Raw genomic sequence first — 18,201 nt, 5'->3', positions numbered from 1 at the left:
CTTTTGGCTTTCTAACTCCAGGTCTTTGCACGTCATTATACTACTATACTTTGTCTTCTTGAGCTGCCCTTTGAAATCTTCTGTTCTGCTTTCACTCAATCATTTCTTCCTTTTGCTCTAGCTACTCGACGTTAAAGGGCAAGTTTCAGAGTTTCTTCTGATATCCACTTTGGATATCTTTCCTGTCTTTTTTTCCATGGCCTCTTGCCTTCTCCTTGTATGATGTCTTCGACATCATTCTACAACTCGTCTGGTCTTCAGTCATTACTGTTCAATGCATCGAATCTATCCTGGAAACAGTCTGTAAATTGAGGTGGGACATGCTCAAGGTCATACTTTGGCTCAGCTGGGCTTGTTCTAATTCTCTCCACCTTCAACTTGAACTTGCATATGAGCAACTGATGGATAGTCTGTTCCACTCGCAGCCCCTGGTCTCGTTCTGACTGATGATCTTGAGTTTTTTCATCATCTCTTTCCACAGATACAGTTGACTTGATTCCTGTGTATTCCACCCAGTGAGTTCCGTGTATAATCTCTGATATGTTGTTGAAAAAAGGTATTTGCAATGAAGAAATCGGCGGTCTTGCAAAATTCTATCATGCAATCTCTGGCATTGTTTTTGTCACCAAGGCCATATTTTTCAAATACCGACCCTTCTTTGTTTCCAACTTTCGCATTCCAATCACCAGTAACTATCAATGCACCCTGACTGCAGGTTCGATCAATTTCAGACTGCAGGAGTTGGTAAAAATCTTCAATTTCTTCATCTTTGGCCTTAGTGCTTGGTATGTAAATGCGAATAGCAGTCATATTAACTGGTCTTCCTCGTAGGTGTATGGGTATTACCCCATCACTGACAGCACTGTACTTCTAGATAGATCTTGTTCTTTTTGACGATGAATGCAACACCATTCCTCTTCAAATTGTCATCCCTGGTGGAGCAGACCATGTGATTGTCTGACTCCAAACGGCCCTACCAGTCCATTTCAGCTCGCTAAAGCCTAGGATATCAATGTTTATGTGTTCCATTTCATTTGGGACAATTTCTAATTTTCCTAGATTCATACTTCATAATTCCACGTTCCAATTATTAATGGATGTTTCCCACCATTTCTTCTCAGTTTGAGTCGTACCACATCAGCAAGTCAAAGTCTGGAAAGGTTGACTCCATCCACGTCATTAAGGTCATTTGAGGAGGCAGCCCTTCTCTAGACATATTCTGAGTGCCTTCCAACCTGAGGGGCTCATCTTCTGGCGCTATATCAGACAGTGTTCCACTGCTATTCGTAAGGTTTTCGCTGGCTAATTTTTTTAGAAGCAGAAGGTCATTCTTCCTAGTCTGTCTTAGTCTGGAAGCTCCACTGAAACCTGTCCACCATGGGTGGCCTTGCTGGTATTTGAGTATCGGTGGCATAGCTTCCAGCATCACATCGACACGCAAGCCCCCAAGATATGACAAACTGACAGATGCTTGGGAGGAAATCTTCTTAGCCATAACTAAACACCTTCAAGTACTGCATCACTGGGCTTGAGGGCTGAGACCATTGACTCGGGGGAGATCTAGCTCAACCGGCATAATCTAATCCATAAAGAAGATGTTCCATATCCTACTTTAGTAAATAATGTCTGGGGTCTTAAAAGCTTGCAAATGGCCATCTAAGATACAGCTATTGGTCTCTTCCTGTCTGGAGCAAAGAAAAGAAAATCAAAGAGTGAAGGCAACAATTAGTCCAAAGGACTAACAGACCACTTGAACCACAGCCTCCACTAGCCTGAGATCAGAAGTAGATGGTGCCTGGCTACCCCTATCAACTGCTCTGAGCAGGCTCATAATAGAAGGTCCTGGACAGAGTGGGAGAAAAATTCAAATTCATAAAAAAGACCAGACTTACTGCTCTGATAGAGACTGGTGTAACCCCCAAGACTATGGCTCTTAGACACCCTTCAAACCTGGAACACAACAAACTCCCAGAGATAGTCTTTCAGCCAAACAATAGGCCTATAAAGTAAACAATAACACCCACGAGGAATGTGCTCCTCAGAACAATCAACTATATGAGATCAAAGGGCAGCATTTGCCCAAAACCAAAGTTCAGAAGACAGAAAGGGGCAGGAAAGATGGGCAAATGGAAGCGTAGAACTCAGGGAGGAAGGGAGTAGAGTGCTGTCACGTTGACGCGATTGCAACTAATGTCATGAAACAAAATGTGTGTAAATTGTTGCATGGGAAACTAATCTGCTGTGTAAACCTTCAACCAAATCACAATAAAATGTTCAAAAAAAAAAAAAAAGAACTATCATATGACCCAGCAATTTCAGTCTTAAGACATACCCAGAAGACATGAAGGCTGGAACACAAACAGGAACCTGTACACCAACATTCTCTGCAGCATTTTTCACAATAAGCAAATTGTGAAACAACCAAAATGTCCAACATCATGGACATAAATGGAAAAACAAAATGTGGCATCTACAGATATATATAATGGAATATTACACAGCCAAAAAGAGAAATAAATGCCTGATCATGCCACAGCATGGATGAACCTTGAAAACGTGATGCTGAGTGAAATAAGTCAGCCACAAAAAGACAAATATCATATGGTCTCACTTATGTAAAACAAGCAAACATATAGACACCAAAGATTATTAATGGGAACAGGGATGAGAGGCAGGGAAAAAGACGGAGTTTTTTGTGGGGAGAACTGGGTTTATGTTAACGGTGATGAAATATTTGGAAAAAGATAGCGAAAATGGTGGCACAACATGAAAAATGCAATCAATGTCACTGAATTGTAAATTCAGTGTTATTACTTGTCATATTGACGAATGTTTTGGTGTGTATATTTTCACCAAAATTTAAAAAAAAATTATTACTGCTTTATAAGGAGGCACCCTGGTGGCGCCATGGTTAAAAGCACTCAGCTGCTAATTGAAAGGTCACCAGTTCGAACCCACCAGCCACTCTGGAGAAGAAATATGTAGCAGTCTGCCTCGGTGAAGATTTACAGCGTTGGAAAACCAATGGGGCAGCTCTACTCTGTCCTATAGGATCACTACAAATCAGAATCAACTCAACAGCAGCGGGTTTAGCTTGCTGGGGAAGCTATGCCCTTTCCCTTTGCCATCGAGTCCTCCTTTAAGCCTGGTTTAAGTTAACCTACTAAAACTTGCTGTCTTGTTCTGACTCCTAACCTGAATTCCATGCATGTGTTTCACTTGATCTTGATCCTCCCAACCTGTGCATATGGTTTTTTTCATGGAGAAGGGTCTCTAGCTTCCTCCAGATTTTCCAAGGGATCCATGTCCTTCTAAAACGTAAGAACCCTTATCCTAATGATAGCGTCCATGGGATTCTTATTTTTTTTCACTTTAATTTTTTTTAATGTATATAAAACCATAAACCAAACCCGTTGCCCTCAAGTCAATTCCAACTCACAGTGACCCTACAGCACAAACAGTATACCCAGAAAAGTTAACATTCCTTCCCATCCTTGTCTTGGTCTCCTTCCCAATGGCAACAGTTGTTAATAGTTTGGGTATTCTTCAGCACAGTTTCTCAACCTCAGGCCTACTGCATTTTGGGCCTAATCATGTTTTGTCCTGGGGAGCTGTCCTGTGCATTGTAGGATATTTAGCACCATCTCCTCCCCTGCTCCCCGCCAAACAGTTGTAACCACCACAAATGTCTCCAAACCAAACCAAAAACCCACTGCAGTCGATTCCGACTCACTGTGACCCTGTAAGACAGAGTAAAACCGCCCCATAGGGTTCCCATGAAGCGGCTGGTGGATTCGAACTGCCAACCTTTCGGTTAACAGCCGAGCTCTTAACCACTGCGCTACCCGAAGTCCAGACACTGCCAAATCTGCTGAACAAAACAGCCCCCAGTAGAGAACCACTGTTTCCAGTATACTTTATAAAAGCACAAACGTCTGTGTACTCCTCCTCATTTTGTCCTATAATTGATGACACACACAGAGTTACTTTCCAACCCATTGCGGGATTTGTCCCAGGGACGGGACCAGCCCAGGACTCGGCAGGAGGCGACGGTCACTCACCAGGTCGCGAATGAGCTGGTCCAACAGCTGGTCCCCTCCCTCGGTGTCCTCGCGGCCCTGAGGGGAGCGAGAACGACTCGCCGCGTCCTGCCTCTCAGCCTGGGTGGCCCGCGCTGCCGGGGGTCGCCCCGCGCCCTCCAGGAGGCCCTGGGCCAGTGCCAGGTACCCCGAGGCCTGCTCGCCGCGCCCGGGAACTAACTCGGGCCGCCGTGGCCGCCGCTCGGCAGTCTCGGGCCGCCGCCGCTTCTTCAGCGCCTGGGCCTGCGCCAGCTCCTCCTGCCAGCGCCGGCGGAACTCCTCCAGTCCGTGATTATCCATCGCGGGCGCTCGCGCTTCTCCGCGTCTTCCTCCGCCCAGCCAGGTGCCACGGGACAGTGCCTCCTCCGGAAGTGTCCGCTGCGGCCGGAAACTACCGCCCCTGCGACTCTCCAGTTCCGGGTGGGCGGCCCCGCCCCCTCCGTGCCCCTCCCCACCCGGAGCCCCTCTTGCAGGGCCCTGGCCCACGTGACCGCAGGGCTAGCAGCGCCCAAGACTTAGCTGGGCTGGAGCCCCAGCGACCGGCCTCCCAGCTCTTCTGTTTTCCAGTCTGTGAAAGGGGCATTTGCCAAAGGTTGGCTTTACACCAAGCCCTCCTTCTTCATTCAACAAACGTGTATTGAGCAACTACTATATGCCAGGCACTGGGGATTTAGCAATTAATTCTGAAAAATATTCTTCTCTAGGTGTTTGCATTCAAGTATGGGGAGGCATTAAACAACTAAACAAATGAATATGAACGTTTGAATCAGTCGTAGCTATTATGAAGAAAATAAAACAGGGTCATGTATACAGAAAAGAATTTTAAATTCTCATGGACTCCAGACTTTCCGGATCCACGGAGGCTGGATGAACCCCTGAAACTATAGCCCTGAGATAATCTTTAAACTTTAAATCAAAAATAACCCCTGAAGTATTAAAACCAAACAATATTTTAGCTAAATTAGTAAAGAATGTCTGCCTTGAGCATTGTTCTCTGTTAAGGGATCAAACTGATAACTGCAACTCTAAGGATTAGATAGGAACCTAAGGGGGAGGGGCGTATTATCCAGTAGACAAGTAAGCACAATATGGTAAAACCCATGCGAAATTGTTCACGACAGATGATCTGGTAAGCTTACCTTAAAAAAAAATTGGATAATCTGCCCTTGCTAAGGGTGCCGTAAGTTTATGTTAAAGGAGGAGGAACAACTCAGAAAAGAAGGGTAAGAATAGCTGCACAACTTGAAAAATGTAACCAATGTCACTAAATAGTACATGTAGAAACTTGAATTTGGTGTATGTTTTGCTATGTATATTTTTCAACAACAAAATAAATAAAACTAGAACCTATGGACTGGGAAAAATTTTTGGCCACAAATCTGACAAGGGTCTAATCTCTAACATCTATAAAATATTTCAACACTGCAACAAAAAGACAATCCAGTTAAAAAATGGGTGAAGGATGTGGACACTTCACCAAGGAAAACATTCAGGGGCTAACACAACACTTCAGGAAATGCTCAAGATCACTAGCCATCAAAGAAATACAAATCAAATTTACAGTGAGATACCATCTCACCCTGACATTACTGATACTAATTAAAAAAACAAAATATAAAAAATGTTGGAGAGGTTGCAAGGAGATTAGAACTCTTATGCATTGCTGGTGGGAATATAAAATGTTATAACCACTATGGAAACCAATATGATGCCTCCTTAAAAAGCTATAAATAGAAATACCATATGATCCAGCAATCCTACTCCTAGGAATATATCCTAGAGAAATAAGAGCCATCACACAAATACACATGTGCATACCCATGTTCATTGTAGTATTATTCACAATAGCAAAAAGTTGGAAACAACCTAAGTGCCCATCAATAGATGAATGGATAAACAAATTATGGTACCTACACACAATGGAACAGTACCCAACAATAAAGAACAATGATGAATCCTCAAAACATAACGTGATGAATCTAGAAGGCATTATGCTGAGTCAATCACAAAAGGACAAATATTGTATGAGACCACTATTATAAAAACTCAAGAAAAGGTTTATACACAGATAAAAAACGACCTTTTTGGGGGGCGGTCTCTATACATTTACATTTTCTTGTCCTTATATATAAGTGAGGTCATACAATATTTTCCTTTTGTGACTGGTTTATTTTACTCAGCATAATGTCTTCAAGTTCCATCCGTACTGTAGCGTGTATTAAGACTTTATTTCTCCTACTGGCTGAGTACCACTCAATCATATACATATACCATATTTTGTTTATTCATTCATCTGTTAATGGGCATTTAGGTTGTTTCCACCTTTTGGCTATTGTGAAGAGTAGCTGCTGACCTGCATATGTACAACCCAACACCTCATGGGATTTGGTTCCTTGGTGTGGAGGTTTAGGGTTATAGCTTCACGGGGCATCCCAGTTAACCGGTCTAATAACACATTTAGTGTTTCTGTTCTATCTCCTAGTTCATTGCATAGTGCCTGGGGTCTTAAAAGTTTGCAAGTGGCCATAAAGTGGACAATTGACCAAAAAACACTTTGATGGTTATAAGGGAGGGAGTAAGTGGAGAGGGGAAATCACTAACTAGATAGTAAACAAGTGTTAATTTTGGTGAAGGGAAAGACAACACACAATATAGGGGAAGTCAGCACAACTCGAACAAGGCAAAGCCATAAAAGCTTCTAGATACATCCAAACACCTTGAGGGACCGAGTTGCTGAGGGCTGGGGACTATGATCCTGGGGGACATTTAGGTCAATTGGCATAACATAGTTCATAAGGAAAATGCTCTACATCCTATTTTGGAGGGTAGCATCTGGTGTCTTAAAAGCTTGCCAGCGGCCTTTTAAGATACAACTATAGGTCCCATCCTGTCTAGAGCAAAGGAGAATGAAGAAAAGCAAAGACAGGAGGAAAATATTAGTCCAAAGGACTCACGGACCACATGGGCCATAGCCTCCACCAGCCTGAGCCCACAAGAACTAGATGGTGCTGTCTACCACCACCCACTGCTCTGACAGTGATCACAATAGAGAGTCCTGGACAAAGAAGGAGAAAAGTGTAGAACAAAATTCAAATTCACAGGAAAAAAAAAAAAAAAAAAGACCGGACTTACTGGTCTGACAGAGACTGGAGGAACCCCTGAGACTCTGGCCACCATATACCCTGCTAACTCAGAACTGAAGCCCCTCCTGAAGTCTACTTTCAGCCAAGGATAAGACAGGCCTATAAAACAAACAGTAATACCCATGAGGAATGTGCTTCTTGGTTCAATCAAGTATACGAGATCAAACGGGCAACACCTGCCCAAAAGCAAAGGCGAGAAGGCAGGAAGGGGCAGGAAACCTGGACGAATGGACATGGAGACCCTGGTGTGTAAAGGAAAAGGGGGAGAGTGCTGACACATTGCAGGGATCGCAACTGATGTCACAAAACAATTTGTGTATAAGTTTCTGAATGAGAAACTAATTTGCACTGTAAATTTTCACCTAAAGCCCAATAAAATTTTTAAAAACTAGTGCAGAAGCAAGACAATTGTCTTAGTTATCTAGCGCTTCTATAACAAAAATACCACAAGTGGAAGGCTTTACCAAAGAGAAATTTATTCTCTCACAGTTTAGGAGGTTAAAAGTCCGAAATCAGGGTGCCAGCTCCAGGGGAAGGCTTTCTTTCTCCGTTGGCTCTGGGGCAAGGCCCTTGTCATAAATCTTCTCCTGGTCAAGGAGCTGCTCAGCACAGGAACCCCAGGTCCAAAAGATGCACTATGCTCCCAGTGCTTCTTTCTTGGTGGTATGAGGTCCCCCATGTCTCTCTGCTCACTTCTCTCTTTTATATCTCAAAAGATATTGGCTTAAGACACAATCTTATCCTGTAGATTGAGTCCTGCCTCATCAACACAACTGCCACTAATCCCATCTCATTAACATCATAGAGATAGGATTTACAGCACAGGAAAATCGCAACAGATGACAAAATGATGACAATCAGACAAGACTGAGAATCATGGCCTAGCCAAACTGATACACGTATTTTCGGGGGACACAATTCAATCCATGCCATTCCACCCTTTGGCCCTCAAAAATTCATGTCCTTGCCACATATAAAACACATTCAGCCTGTAGCAAGTCTTAAATCAACTCCAAGTCCAACGTTCAAAAATTCCTCTTCATCTGTGAAATCTAGAATACAAGTTATCTGCTTCCAAAGCACAATGGCACACTAGGCACAAGTTAGACATTTCCATTACAAATGGGAGAAATTGGAGGGAAAGAAGGCATAACAGGCACCAAGCAAGTCAGCAGAACACATTGTATTAGCCCTCCAGGCTTGAAAATAATCCTCTGTTCTTTGAGACCATTTACACAATGGCCATGCCTTCCAGACTCTGGGTGTTGGCCACGTTCTCCAAATTCTGGGTGGAGGCCCCTGGGCCCTGGGCTTTAGCTCCAACTTTCAGACCCACTGGAATGGCAACTCTGTTCCCTTGGCTTTAAGCACATCATTCTCCTAGCCCATCTGAGTGAAGACTTCATCCTTAGAAACTCCAGAGGCCATGGCTCCACCCTTTGAGGCCCCAGGGGTCGAGGCCATACCCTTTGAGACTGAAGCAACTTAGCTTTCTGCGTGCCTTGTCTCTTCAGCTTCTGATTCCTAGTTCCTTGGCCTCTTGGCCCTCGAGCCTCGCCGCCCGCATCTGCCCTGCAGGGGCAAGTGTTCCAAAGCTATGTAGCAATGTCGTTCCAAAGCTGTGTTCCAAAGCTTGGAGCCACCCCACTTTACCAGGAGGCCTCCTGCCAAAGGCACTCAGCTGTCTCACACCGTGGGTGGGCTCTGTTGCTCTCTGGCTCTGGTCTCCTGGTTCTAATGCTGCGGATTCTCCGCTGCTGCCACTTCTCTCTCGCCACATGCAGTATCTCCAGTGTAACAGCTCTCCTCATTTCCATCTGAGTCCTCTGTCCATTCACAGTTTCACAACCGCTTCCAAATTTTAGGTATCTGTTAGAGTAGCACCCCACTCTCTCGGTACCAAATTCTGACTTAGTTATCTAGTGCTTCTATAACGAAAGTACCACAAGTGGATGGCTTTTGCAAAGAGAAATTCATTTTCTCACAGTTTAGGTGGTTAGAAGTCCGAAATCAGGGTGCCAACTCCACAAGAAGGCTTTCTCTCTCTGTTGTTTCTGGGGCAAAGTCCTTGTCATAAATCTTCTCCTGGTCAAGGAGCTGCTTAGCACAGGGTCCCCGGGTCCAAAGGACGCAGTATGCCCCTGGTGCTTCTTTCTTGGTGGTATGAGGTTGCCCATGTCTCTCTGCTAACTTCTTTTTTTAATATCTCAAAAGAGATTGGCTTAAGACACAATATAATCCTATAGTTTGAGTCCTGCCTCATCAACACAACTGACACTAATCCCATCTTATTAACATCATAGAGATAGGATTTGCAACGCACAGAAAAATCACATCAAATGACAAAATGGTGGACAATCACACAACACTAGGATCACGGCCTAGCCAAATTGATACACATATTTTTGGGGGACACAATTCAAACCTTGACAGTAATTTTATAAAGTGATGGGCACAGCGGGGGTTAATTAACTTGAGAAAAGGTGGTCATGGAAGACCCCTCTCAGGAGATGACACTTGAGCTAAATGAGGAGAGAAACCAGTTCTGGGAATATCAGATGTCAGAAGAGAGATTTCCAGAAGAAATTTCAAGGGCAAGTGTTGTGAGGTGGGAAATAGAGTGGCATACAATCGCGTTCCATCTTCAAGCTGCTTTGTACCCCTTGTTTCATGGCAGGATATTTTTCTCTCCACCTGACCTGATCAACTCCTCCATATCTTTCTTATTTCACCTCACACCTCACTTAATCTCCCTGTCCCCATTCCCAAAATCAGGTCTCCCTATAATTTTCTCACAGCACTCTGTACTTCCACAGATAGCACATAACACAATTTATAATTTTCCATTTGTGTAATTATTTATTAATACCTTCCTTGGATTCTGTTAGTGGTACTAACAGTTAAGGCACTCAGCTGCTGACAGAAAGGTTGATGGTTCCAGTCCACCCAGAGGGACCTCGGCAGAAAGGCTTGGCAATCTACTTCTGAAAACCCTACGGAGCACAGTTCTACTCTCACACTAGACTTCACAACAACTTTCCTCCCCAACTAGACTGTCAACACTTAGCTCAGAGGCTGATGCACAGTAGATACTCATTAAATGTTTACTGAATGAATAACAACGCTTTAAGATGAGAAGTATCGCCACTTTACAGTTGAGAAAACTGAGGCATAAAATCTTAAGAAATTTGTCCTGGGCTCCCTCCAGAGTCAGACAGACAGATCTAAGTTGGAATTCCAGCACTGTCATTTCCTCACGTCTCCTATCTTCCAGCAATTCCACCTCCAAGAATTAATCCTAAGGGGGGAAAATTGTGGATGATCTCAAAGAATAATTACAGGGATGTTCACTAAAGCATAGTTTGTGGTACTGAAAAATCAGAAGCATCTAAATTGTTGACAAAGGAGCACAGGTTAAATAAATTATGTCCTGTTAGAATCTAAGTAAGATCCTAGCTAGAACATCAGCAACGTAAGATCAGAGGCTTTGTCTGTTTGGTTCATTGCGGTATATACTAGTTTTCTATGACTGCTACAAGCAATCATCATAACCTAGGTGGCTTAAAAACAACAGAAATTTATTCTCTCACAGTTCTGGAGGCTAGAAGTCTGAAATCAAGGTGTCAGCAGGGCTGGTTCCTTCTGGAGGCCCCAAAAGAGAACATTCCTCTTCTTAATTTCTGGTGGTTGCCAGCGATCCTTGGCGTACCATGGCTTGTTGATGCACTACTCCAATCTCTGCCTCCATCATCACATGGCATACTCTCTGTGTGTCTCTCTGTGTCTGTGTGTCTTCTCTTCTTTTCATAAGGACACCAGACATAATGGATTTAGGGCCTACCTTAAGCCAGTATGACCTCATTTTAACTAATTACATCTGCAAAGACTCCATTCCCAGATAAGGTAACAGTCTGAGGTTCTGGGTGGACATCAATTTTAGGGGGTCACTGTTGAACCCAGCACCAAGAAAAGAGCATAGTAGTTTCTCAATAAATAATGAACAAATAAACAAGATGCTGTGGAGCTATTAAATATTACCTTGGAGAAGAAAATTTAATCGCATGAAAAGACATCACAATATAACAAGTGAAAAAAGTCAGGATACAAAACTGTAAACCAGTGTGACCCTAGTTGTATGTGTGTTTCCTTTAGTTTGTATATATTTAAAAAGAAAGCTATACATCCACATATTAACAGAAAAGAGCTGTAGAGAGGGCGAGATTAGGTGTGATTTTGGTGTTTTTCGTTCTCTTTATCTGCATATTCTAATTTTCTACAGTGAGTGCTGTCTTAGCCTGGGCTGCCCCAGAATGCACAGCCTGACACCTGGGCTTTTGAGCAGGTAGTTTATCTGGAGAAGTGATTCCAGGTAGGAGGAGCAGAGTACCGACAAGAGTGAAACAGGGAAGGAAGGAAATGTGAATCCTTGAGTTGATACTGCTGTAAGCAACATAGGCTCCACTCGACTGAGACCTTCAGAAAAGCCTTGAAGAACACACCTCAAAATTGTTCTCCCAAGCAATTAGAGTCAGGAAAGGGGACCATTTATTTTGTGACTCTCATCCTCTGTTAAAGAAGAGTTCCTTCCATTAAAACCCAGGGGATTTAACAACCTCTACTTCCAGGATGTATTAAAGTAAGTGGGTTTCCCATGGGTGTCCTACACCAAGTCAGTGGAGATGCCCTGGGACAGAAAGCAAGAGATACTCTGTGCAGCTAAAAAAAAGGGACTGTCAGGTTGCCTCCTGCCCAAAGCCAGTTGCTACAGCAATGATAAAGTAAAAAGTAGTTCAGGAGGATGTGAGGTGGTCAAACAGGCGTCTGCTCCAAATGCATATTCTTTTTGTAATAATGACAAAAACAAGGCACTCTTTTCCCCAAACATTGTTACCATCCCACTTCATCTGAGATGCCTTCCATACGGATTTCCAAGGGTCAGTCAAACTTGCTTTGACTATCTCTACGTGTGGGTCAAAAGTCAAATATGGCTCTTTTGATATCCCTCGAATTTATATAACCTTTCATATTTAAAGCAAATTGGAAATTTTAAAACACCTAATTACACTAGTCAAGGTCAATGCTTCATCTTGCCCCTTTAAAAGAATTTTTACAGGAGCAGCATAGGCAGGCTAATGGAGCCATTAGTCACCCAGAGAAAGTGAAAGAGAGAGAAACATGCTAAAAGGTAGGAAAATACAGTCCTTTTCTCAATATTGCCCACTACTCACTCTGATGATGTTTACGTTGATTTTGTATCTTCCCAACAGTAAGTTCTTGGGTCTCCATTTCCTCAAGTGAAAATTAAAGATAAAATATTTTCCCTTCGGGGTGACTGTGAGGCTGATAAAGTGCCTGTAAAACTCCTAGCACCCATAAGGCACATAGTAGGAATTCAATAAATGAGAGCTATGATTTATATTAGGAGTCCCTGGGTGGTGCGAACAGTGTGTTTGTTCACTGCTAACCAAAAGGCTCCTTGTTCCAGTCCACCCAGAGGCACCTCGGAATAAAGGTCTGGCAATCTACTTCTGAATGATCAGCCACTGAAAACCCTAGGGAGACCAGGTCTGCTATGACACACACAGAGTTGCCATGAGTCGGTATCAACCCAATGGCAACTGGTTTGGTTTTTGGTTACGATCCATGTTATTCATATGATTACCCATGTTATTTTTGGTTATAATCCATATTATCTCAGCAGATAAGGATTATTTCTAACCAATGCTCTCTAAATCTGGTGTTCCACAGCCCCACTTTTTCCCATACCGAAGTGTTCCTTGCAAGCTCAATCCATTAAAGTTCTTTGGTTGCAAGCAACAGACGCCAAGTCTGGCTACCTTAAACAAAATGGAATTGAACAGGGAGGATGGCTCACAGAGTCGAAGGTAAAGAAGAATAACCAGACCTTCGGAAAGCCCAGAGCCAGATCAGATCCAAGAACTTCATTGCTGAAATCGATAAACCACCTCTTTTGGGTGAATTCACCACCTGTATTCCATCTTCTGGGATTTAAATTCCCAGAGCAGAGGTACTAAGAGGGTGGTCACTGAACGAGCATCACCTGGCAACTTGTTAGGATTGCAAATTCTCAGCCCAGACAACTAAATCAGAAACTCTGGGATGTGACGCATCTATCTGTGTTTTAACAATCCCTCCAGGTAGTTCTGATTAGCACTCCAGTTTGAAAATCACTTCCCAGAGAATCATCTGAATGGCCCAGTTTGAGTCACATTCTCAAGCCTGTGATGGAGGCTGGAATTATAATGTGCTGGATTTCCAAGATGAGTCCCCTGGGTGGTGCCGTGGTTAATGTGCTCGGCTGCTAACCAAAAGTTGGAGGTTCGAGTCCACCCAGAGATGCTTCAGAAGAAAGGCCTGGCAATCTACTTCCAAAAAATCAGCCACTGGAAACCCTAGGGATCACAGTTCCACTCCGACACATGTGGGGTCACCATGAGTTGGAGTTGACTGGATGGCAGTGGGTTTTTAATAAATGAGGGCAGGTTCAAGGTTGTCCCCATCAATGTACTTTCCTGAAGGCACAGAAGATGGCTTGCAACACATCTTACCAAGGCAAGGAGCCATCCCAGTCTGGGGAAGAGATATTCTTGTTGTTAGCATGACTTTGGCCTTGATCCCTATGAAACAAGAACACTTGTGCTAAGGAGCTGCTCTGATTAGATTTATTATTTTTTTTTAATTTTAATGTTTTTATTAGGTTGCGTGGTAGGTACAATGGCATTTGTCATTTTACTCAGCATTTTATTTTTATTGTGCTTTAGATGAAGGCTTACAGAGCAAATTAGTTTCTCACTAAACAATTAACATACATATTATTTTGTGGCATTGGTTGCCAACCCTGGTATGTGTCAACACTCTCCCCTTCTCAACTTTGGGTTCCCCATTTCCATTTGTCCATCTTTCCTGTCCCCTCCCACCTTCTCATCCTTGCCCCTGGGCTGGAATGCCCGTTTAATCTCGTATACATTTAGATTTTTTTTTTTTAATTCAAAATACTCCCAACCTGTTTATTTACACTACCCCCTCAACCAAATTTTTCTGTCTCAGCAAATGACAGACATCACTACTGACCCTTCAGTCAGCTATGCCACTGGTATTTCACCGGGGGTGGACAGGTTTCAGTGAAGCTTCCAGACTAAGACAGGCTAGGAGGAAAGGCCTGGAGATCTATTTCCAAAAACTGGCCAATGAAAACCCTATGATTACAACAGAATATTGTTCCATATAGTGCTGGAAGATGAGTCCCATAGGTTGAAAGGCACTCAAAACACACAGTGGTTGCAAAAATGGACTCAAACGTACCAACAATTGTGAAGATGGCACAGGACTGGACAACGTTTCATTCCGTTATATATAGGCCACCATGAGTCAGTGCCAACTGAACAGCAACTCACCACAACATGCAGCAGTTGAGATACACTAAAAACAAATTATTCTCTGCTTGTCTGAAATTCGAATTTAACTGGGCATCCTGTATTTTTATTGGCTAAATCTGGCAAAGCTCAGCGCGAGGCACCATTAGCATCATGCCTGGACCACTGCAGTAACCTCCTCACCGTTCTCCCTGCCTTTACTCTTACTACTGGCAATTAATCACGCAACAGCTGGAGGGATCTTTTGAAACTGTGAATCAGGTCAGGGTACTCCTTGGTTTAATACTCAAGGTGCCCCACTATTCTTGACATACAGGTTTTTTTTAACAGCTTTATTGAGATTACTGAGATACAATCCATGTATCCATACGATCCGCCCATTTAAAGTGTACAATTCAATGGCTCTTAGTATATTCACAGAATCGTACATCACCACAGTTAATTTGAGAAGATTTTCATCGCCCCAAAAAGAAACCTCCTTCCTTTAGCCTTCATCCCCAATACCTCCAAACTCCCCGCCACCAGTTCTGTTAGGTGCTGTTGAGTCGATTTCAACTCAGAGAGACCCCACGTGACAGAGCAGAACTGCCCCACGGGGTTTTCTAGGCTACAACCTTTATGGGAGCATATTACTAGGTCTTTTCTCCCACAGAGCTGCTAGGTGGCTTCCAATGGCCAACCTTGCAGTTAGCTGCCCAGTGCCACCAGGGCTCCTTCCCCCAGCGATAAGCAATCACTATTCTACTTCCAGTCTTTATAAATTCACCTATTCTAGATATTTCATAAACCTGTGGTCTTTCGTGTCTGGCTTCTTTCACTTAGCATCATGTGTTTGAGGTTCATCCGCGTTGTAGCATGTATCAGTATTTTGTTCCATTTTATTGCCGAAAAATATTCCATTGTATAAATATCTACATTTTGTTTATTATTCATAACTCGATGGATATTTGGATTGCTTCATTTTTTGGCTCTTATGAATAATGCTGCTATGAACATTTATTCATGTACAGGTTTCAGTGTGGATATGTGTTTTCATTTCTCTTGAGACTATCCCTAGGAGTGGAACTGCTGGACAATATCATAACTGTAAGGAGCCCCGGTGGCACAGTGGTTAAGAGCTTGGCTGTTAACCAAAAGGCTGGCTGTTGAAATCTACCAGCCACTCCTTGGAAACCCCAGGGGGCAGTTCTACGCTGTTCTATAGGGTCGCTGTGAGTAGGAATCAACTCAATGGCAACGGGTTTTTTTTTTGGTATAGTAACACTAAGGAGCCCTGGTGATGCAATGGTTAAGTGCTTGCCTGCTAACCAAAAGGTCGGTGGCTCAAACGCACCAGACACTCCATGGGAGAACAGATCTGGAGGTCTACTCCCTCATAAATATTACAGCCCACGATACACTATGGGGCACTTCTATTCTGTCACCTAGGGTGGCTATGAGTTGGAAATCAACTCCACGGTAACACAACAACATAGTAACTCTATGTTTAACCATCTGAAGAAGTGAACAAACTCTATAATGTGGCCACGAGGTCCTGCAGCTTCTACCTCTTCACTAACTTTTCAGCCTCTTTTCCGGCCACCTCCCTGCACAAACAACCTGTAGTCTGTAGAAGCCAAGCCCTTTTCCACCTCACACCCTTCCCATACACTTCTCAGTGTAGCTGCCCCTTCCACCCTTCAGCTCTCAGCGCAAATGTAACCTCCTCCGAGAAGCCTTCCCGGACCACCCCATCTGACGACGCCCTCTACCCACACACAATTTTCTCCATCACCGAACACTGACCCTTCCCCCGTGGGTAAATTGTTTTATTTATTATTTATTTTGTGTGCCTCTCCCACTAGAATATAGGCTCCTTAAGCGCAGGGACCTTGTCTATCTTATTCATCCCTATAGCGTCAGCCCCTAACATAGAACCTAGCTCCCAGAATGGGCTCAGTAAATGTTGGTTGGTTGGTTGGTTGAATGAGTGAATGAATAAACAAATGATTTACTGAATGATGGAGCTCAGAAAGGGATGAAAGTATTTCTGAAGTTTGTATTGACACATAGTAAATCAAAGGCAAACCCTTTGCCATCAAGTCGACTATGACTCAGGGAGACACATGTGTGTCAGGATAGAAATGTGCTCCACGGTTCTCAGTGACTGATTTTTTAGAAGTAGATTGCCAGGCCTTTCTTCCGAGGTGCCTCTGGGTGCATTCAAACCACCAACCTTTCCATTAGCACCTGAGCACGTTAACTGTTCACACCACCCAGGGATACCCCATATACATAGTAGGTGCTCAATAAATGTTTGTGTTGCTGATGAGACTGCAATTAATAGAGGTATACACAATTACACACACACGCACAGCAGAAGAAAGATGAATTCACTTCTCGAAGAAAAAAGTAGGGAGTGCCATTATAAATCTCATAAATCTGAATGCAAATGCCCACTCAAGAGGTAGAAACAGCTGCTCAGCCTGTTCTTTGTAATCTGCCAATGAGCAAGGACTCTTCTCTCTGTTTTAGCAGAAAAATCATTCTGTGCACTTTGGAATTCTAATTACAGGTGACACACAAATGGAAAGACAAATAGGAAATCAAACATCTGAGCCAATAAGTTGGGATTTATATGCACACTTGATAGCAGTAAGTACCCGAAGCCACTCAGAATTTCCTCAAAGCACTTTGCAGATGGACTTCACAGGGGCCATCATGAAGAAGAAGTCAGGGATGTTTGCAGCACGCCTGAGCTCTCTGAAGATGTGTCAGTATTGTGAATCTTAATGTCCATTTTCACAAGATGTCTCCAAAGCGAAGGCCATCTAAGGCCTTCTGAGATTTGGCTTTAGGCACCTCTACAGCCTAATCTCTCAACACTTTCCCTCCTTGGTCTCCAAGTTTTAATCATCTAAAGCCCTTAAACTTTCCACCCACCATGTTCTCCCTTGCCTGGAATGCTTATCCCCTCTCACTTGCACCTGCCTAACTTCTACCAGGTTTCATTTTGGAGTTCACCTCCTCCAAGAAGCCTTCCCTGCCTTCCTCGTTTGCTAGACTGGAGTGTGTTCTGCATTACTGAAGATTCTTAGGTTGAAGGTATCAGAAACCTAACTCAAAATAATGTTAGCTACAAAGGAAATTTATTTGCTCTGGAAAGTCCAAGGGTGGAAGTAACTTGGGTTTTCAAACAATGGATTCAAGTCTCTTTCTGATTCTTTCTTTCGTTCTTTCTGTCTCACTCACTCCCTCTCTGTTGGCCTCACTTCCTTCTATTGCAATTGGGGAAAATGCATTGTTATAGGCAGCTCCAAGCTTATATTATCCCAATTCAGCAATGTCAGAGAAAAGACACTTCTCATTCCTAGCATCCATATATAAATATCCCAGGGGAGGACACTGATTGGTTCAGTTTGGGTCACATGGCCAGAGTCTGATTCAGGAGGTGTGACACTGGAATTGGCCAATCTAAGGCACTGTGTTACTGTGATATGCCCTGTGTACACATTGCTAGCACCATCAGAACTACATGGAATAAGAACAGGTCAGTTCTCTAGAAAAAAAGGAGGAAAATGGCTGGGCCCCAGCATCTAGCACTTA

At 43.4% G+C, this 18,201-nt stretch overlaps 1 protein-coding gene across 1 annotated transcript in view; it reads right to left on the bottom strand.

Moving 5' to 3' along the window:
• Positions 1 to 4,451, bottom strand: part of FBXW8 (F-box and WD repeat domain containing 8) — a 146,557-nt gene extending 142,106 nt beyond the window's left edge. Inside the window, exon 1 of the mRNA XM_049865553.1 lies at positions 4,062 to 4,451. Within this exon, the coding sequence (XP_049721510.1) occupies positions 4,062 to 4,379 (318 nt within the window). The 5' untranslated portion in view covers positions 4,380 to 4,451. The remainder of the gene's footprint in view (positions 1 to 4,061) is intronic.
• Positions 4,452 to 18,201: the final 13,750 nt, after the last annotated feature.

This window comes from Elephas maximus, chromosome 22, assembly GCF_024166365.1.
Source record: "Elephas maximus indicus isolate mEleMax1 chromosome 22, mEleMax1 primary haplotype, whole genome shotgun sequence".
Lineage (NCBI taxonomy): Eukaryota > Metazoa > Chordata > Mammalia > Proboscidea > Elephantidae > Elephas > Elephas maximus.
The sequence above is the reverse complement of the archived record's forward strand: the minus strand, read 5'-3'. Positions and strand labels throughout refer to the sequence as shown.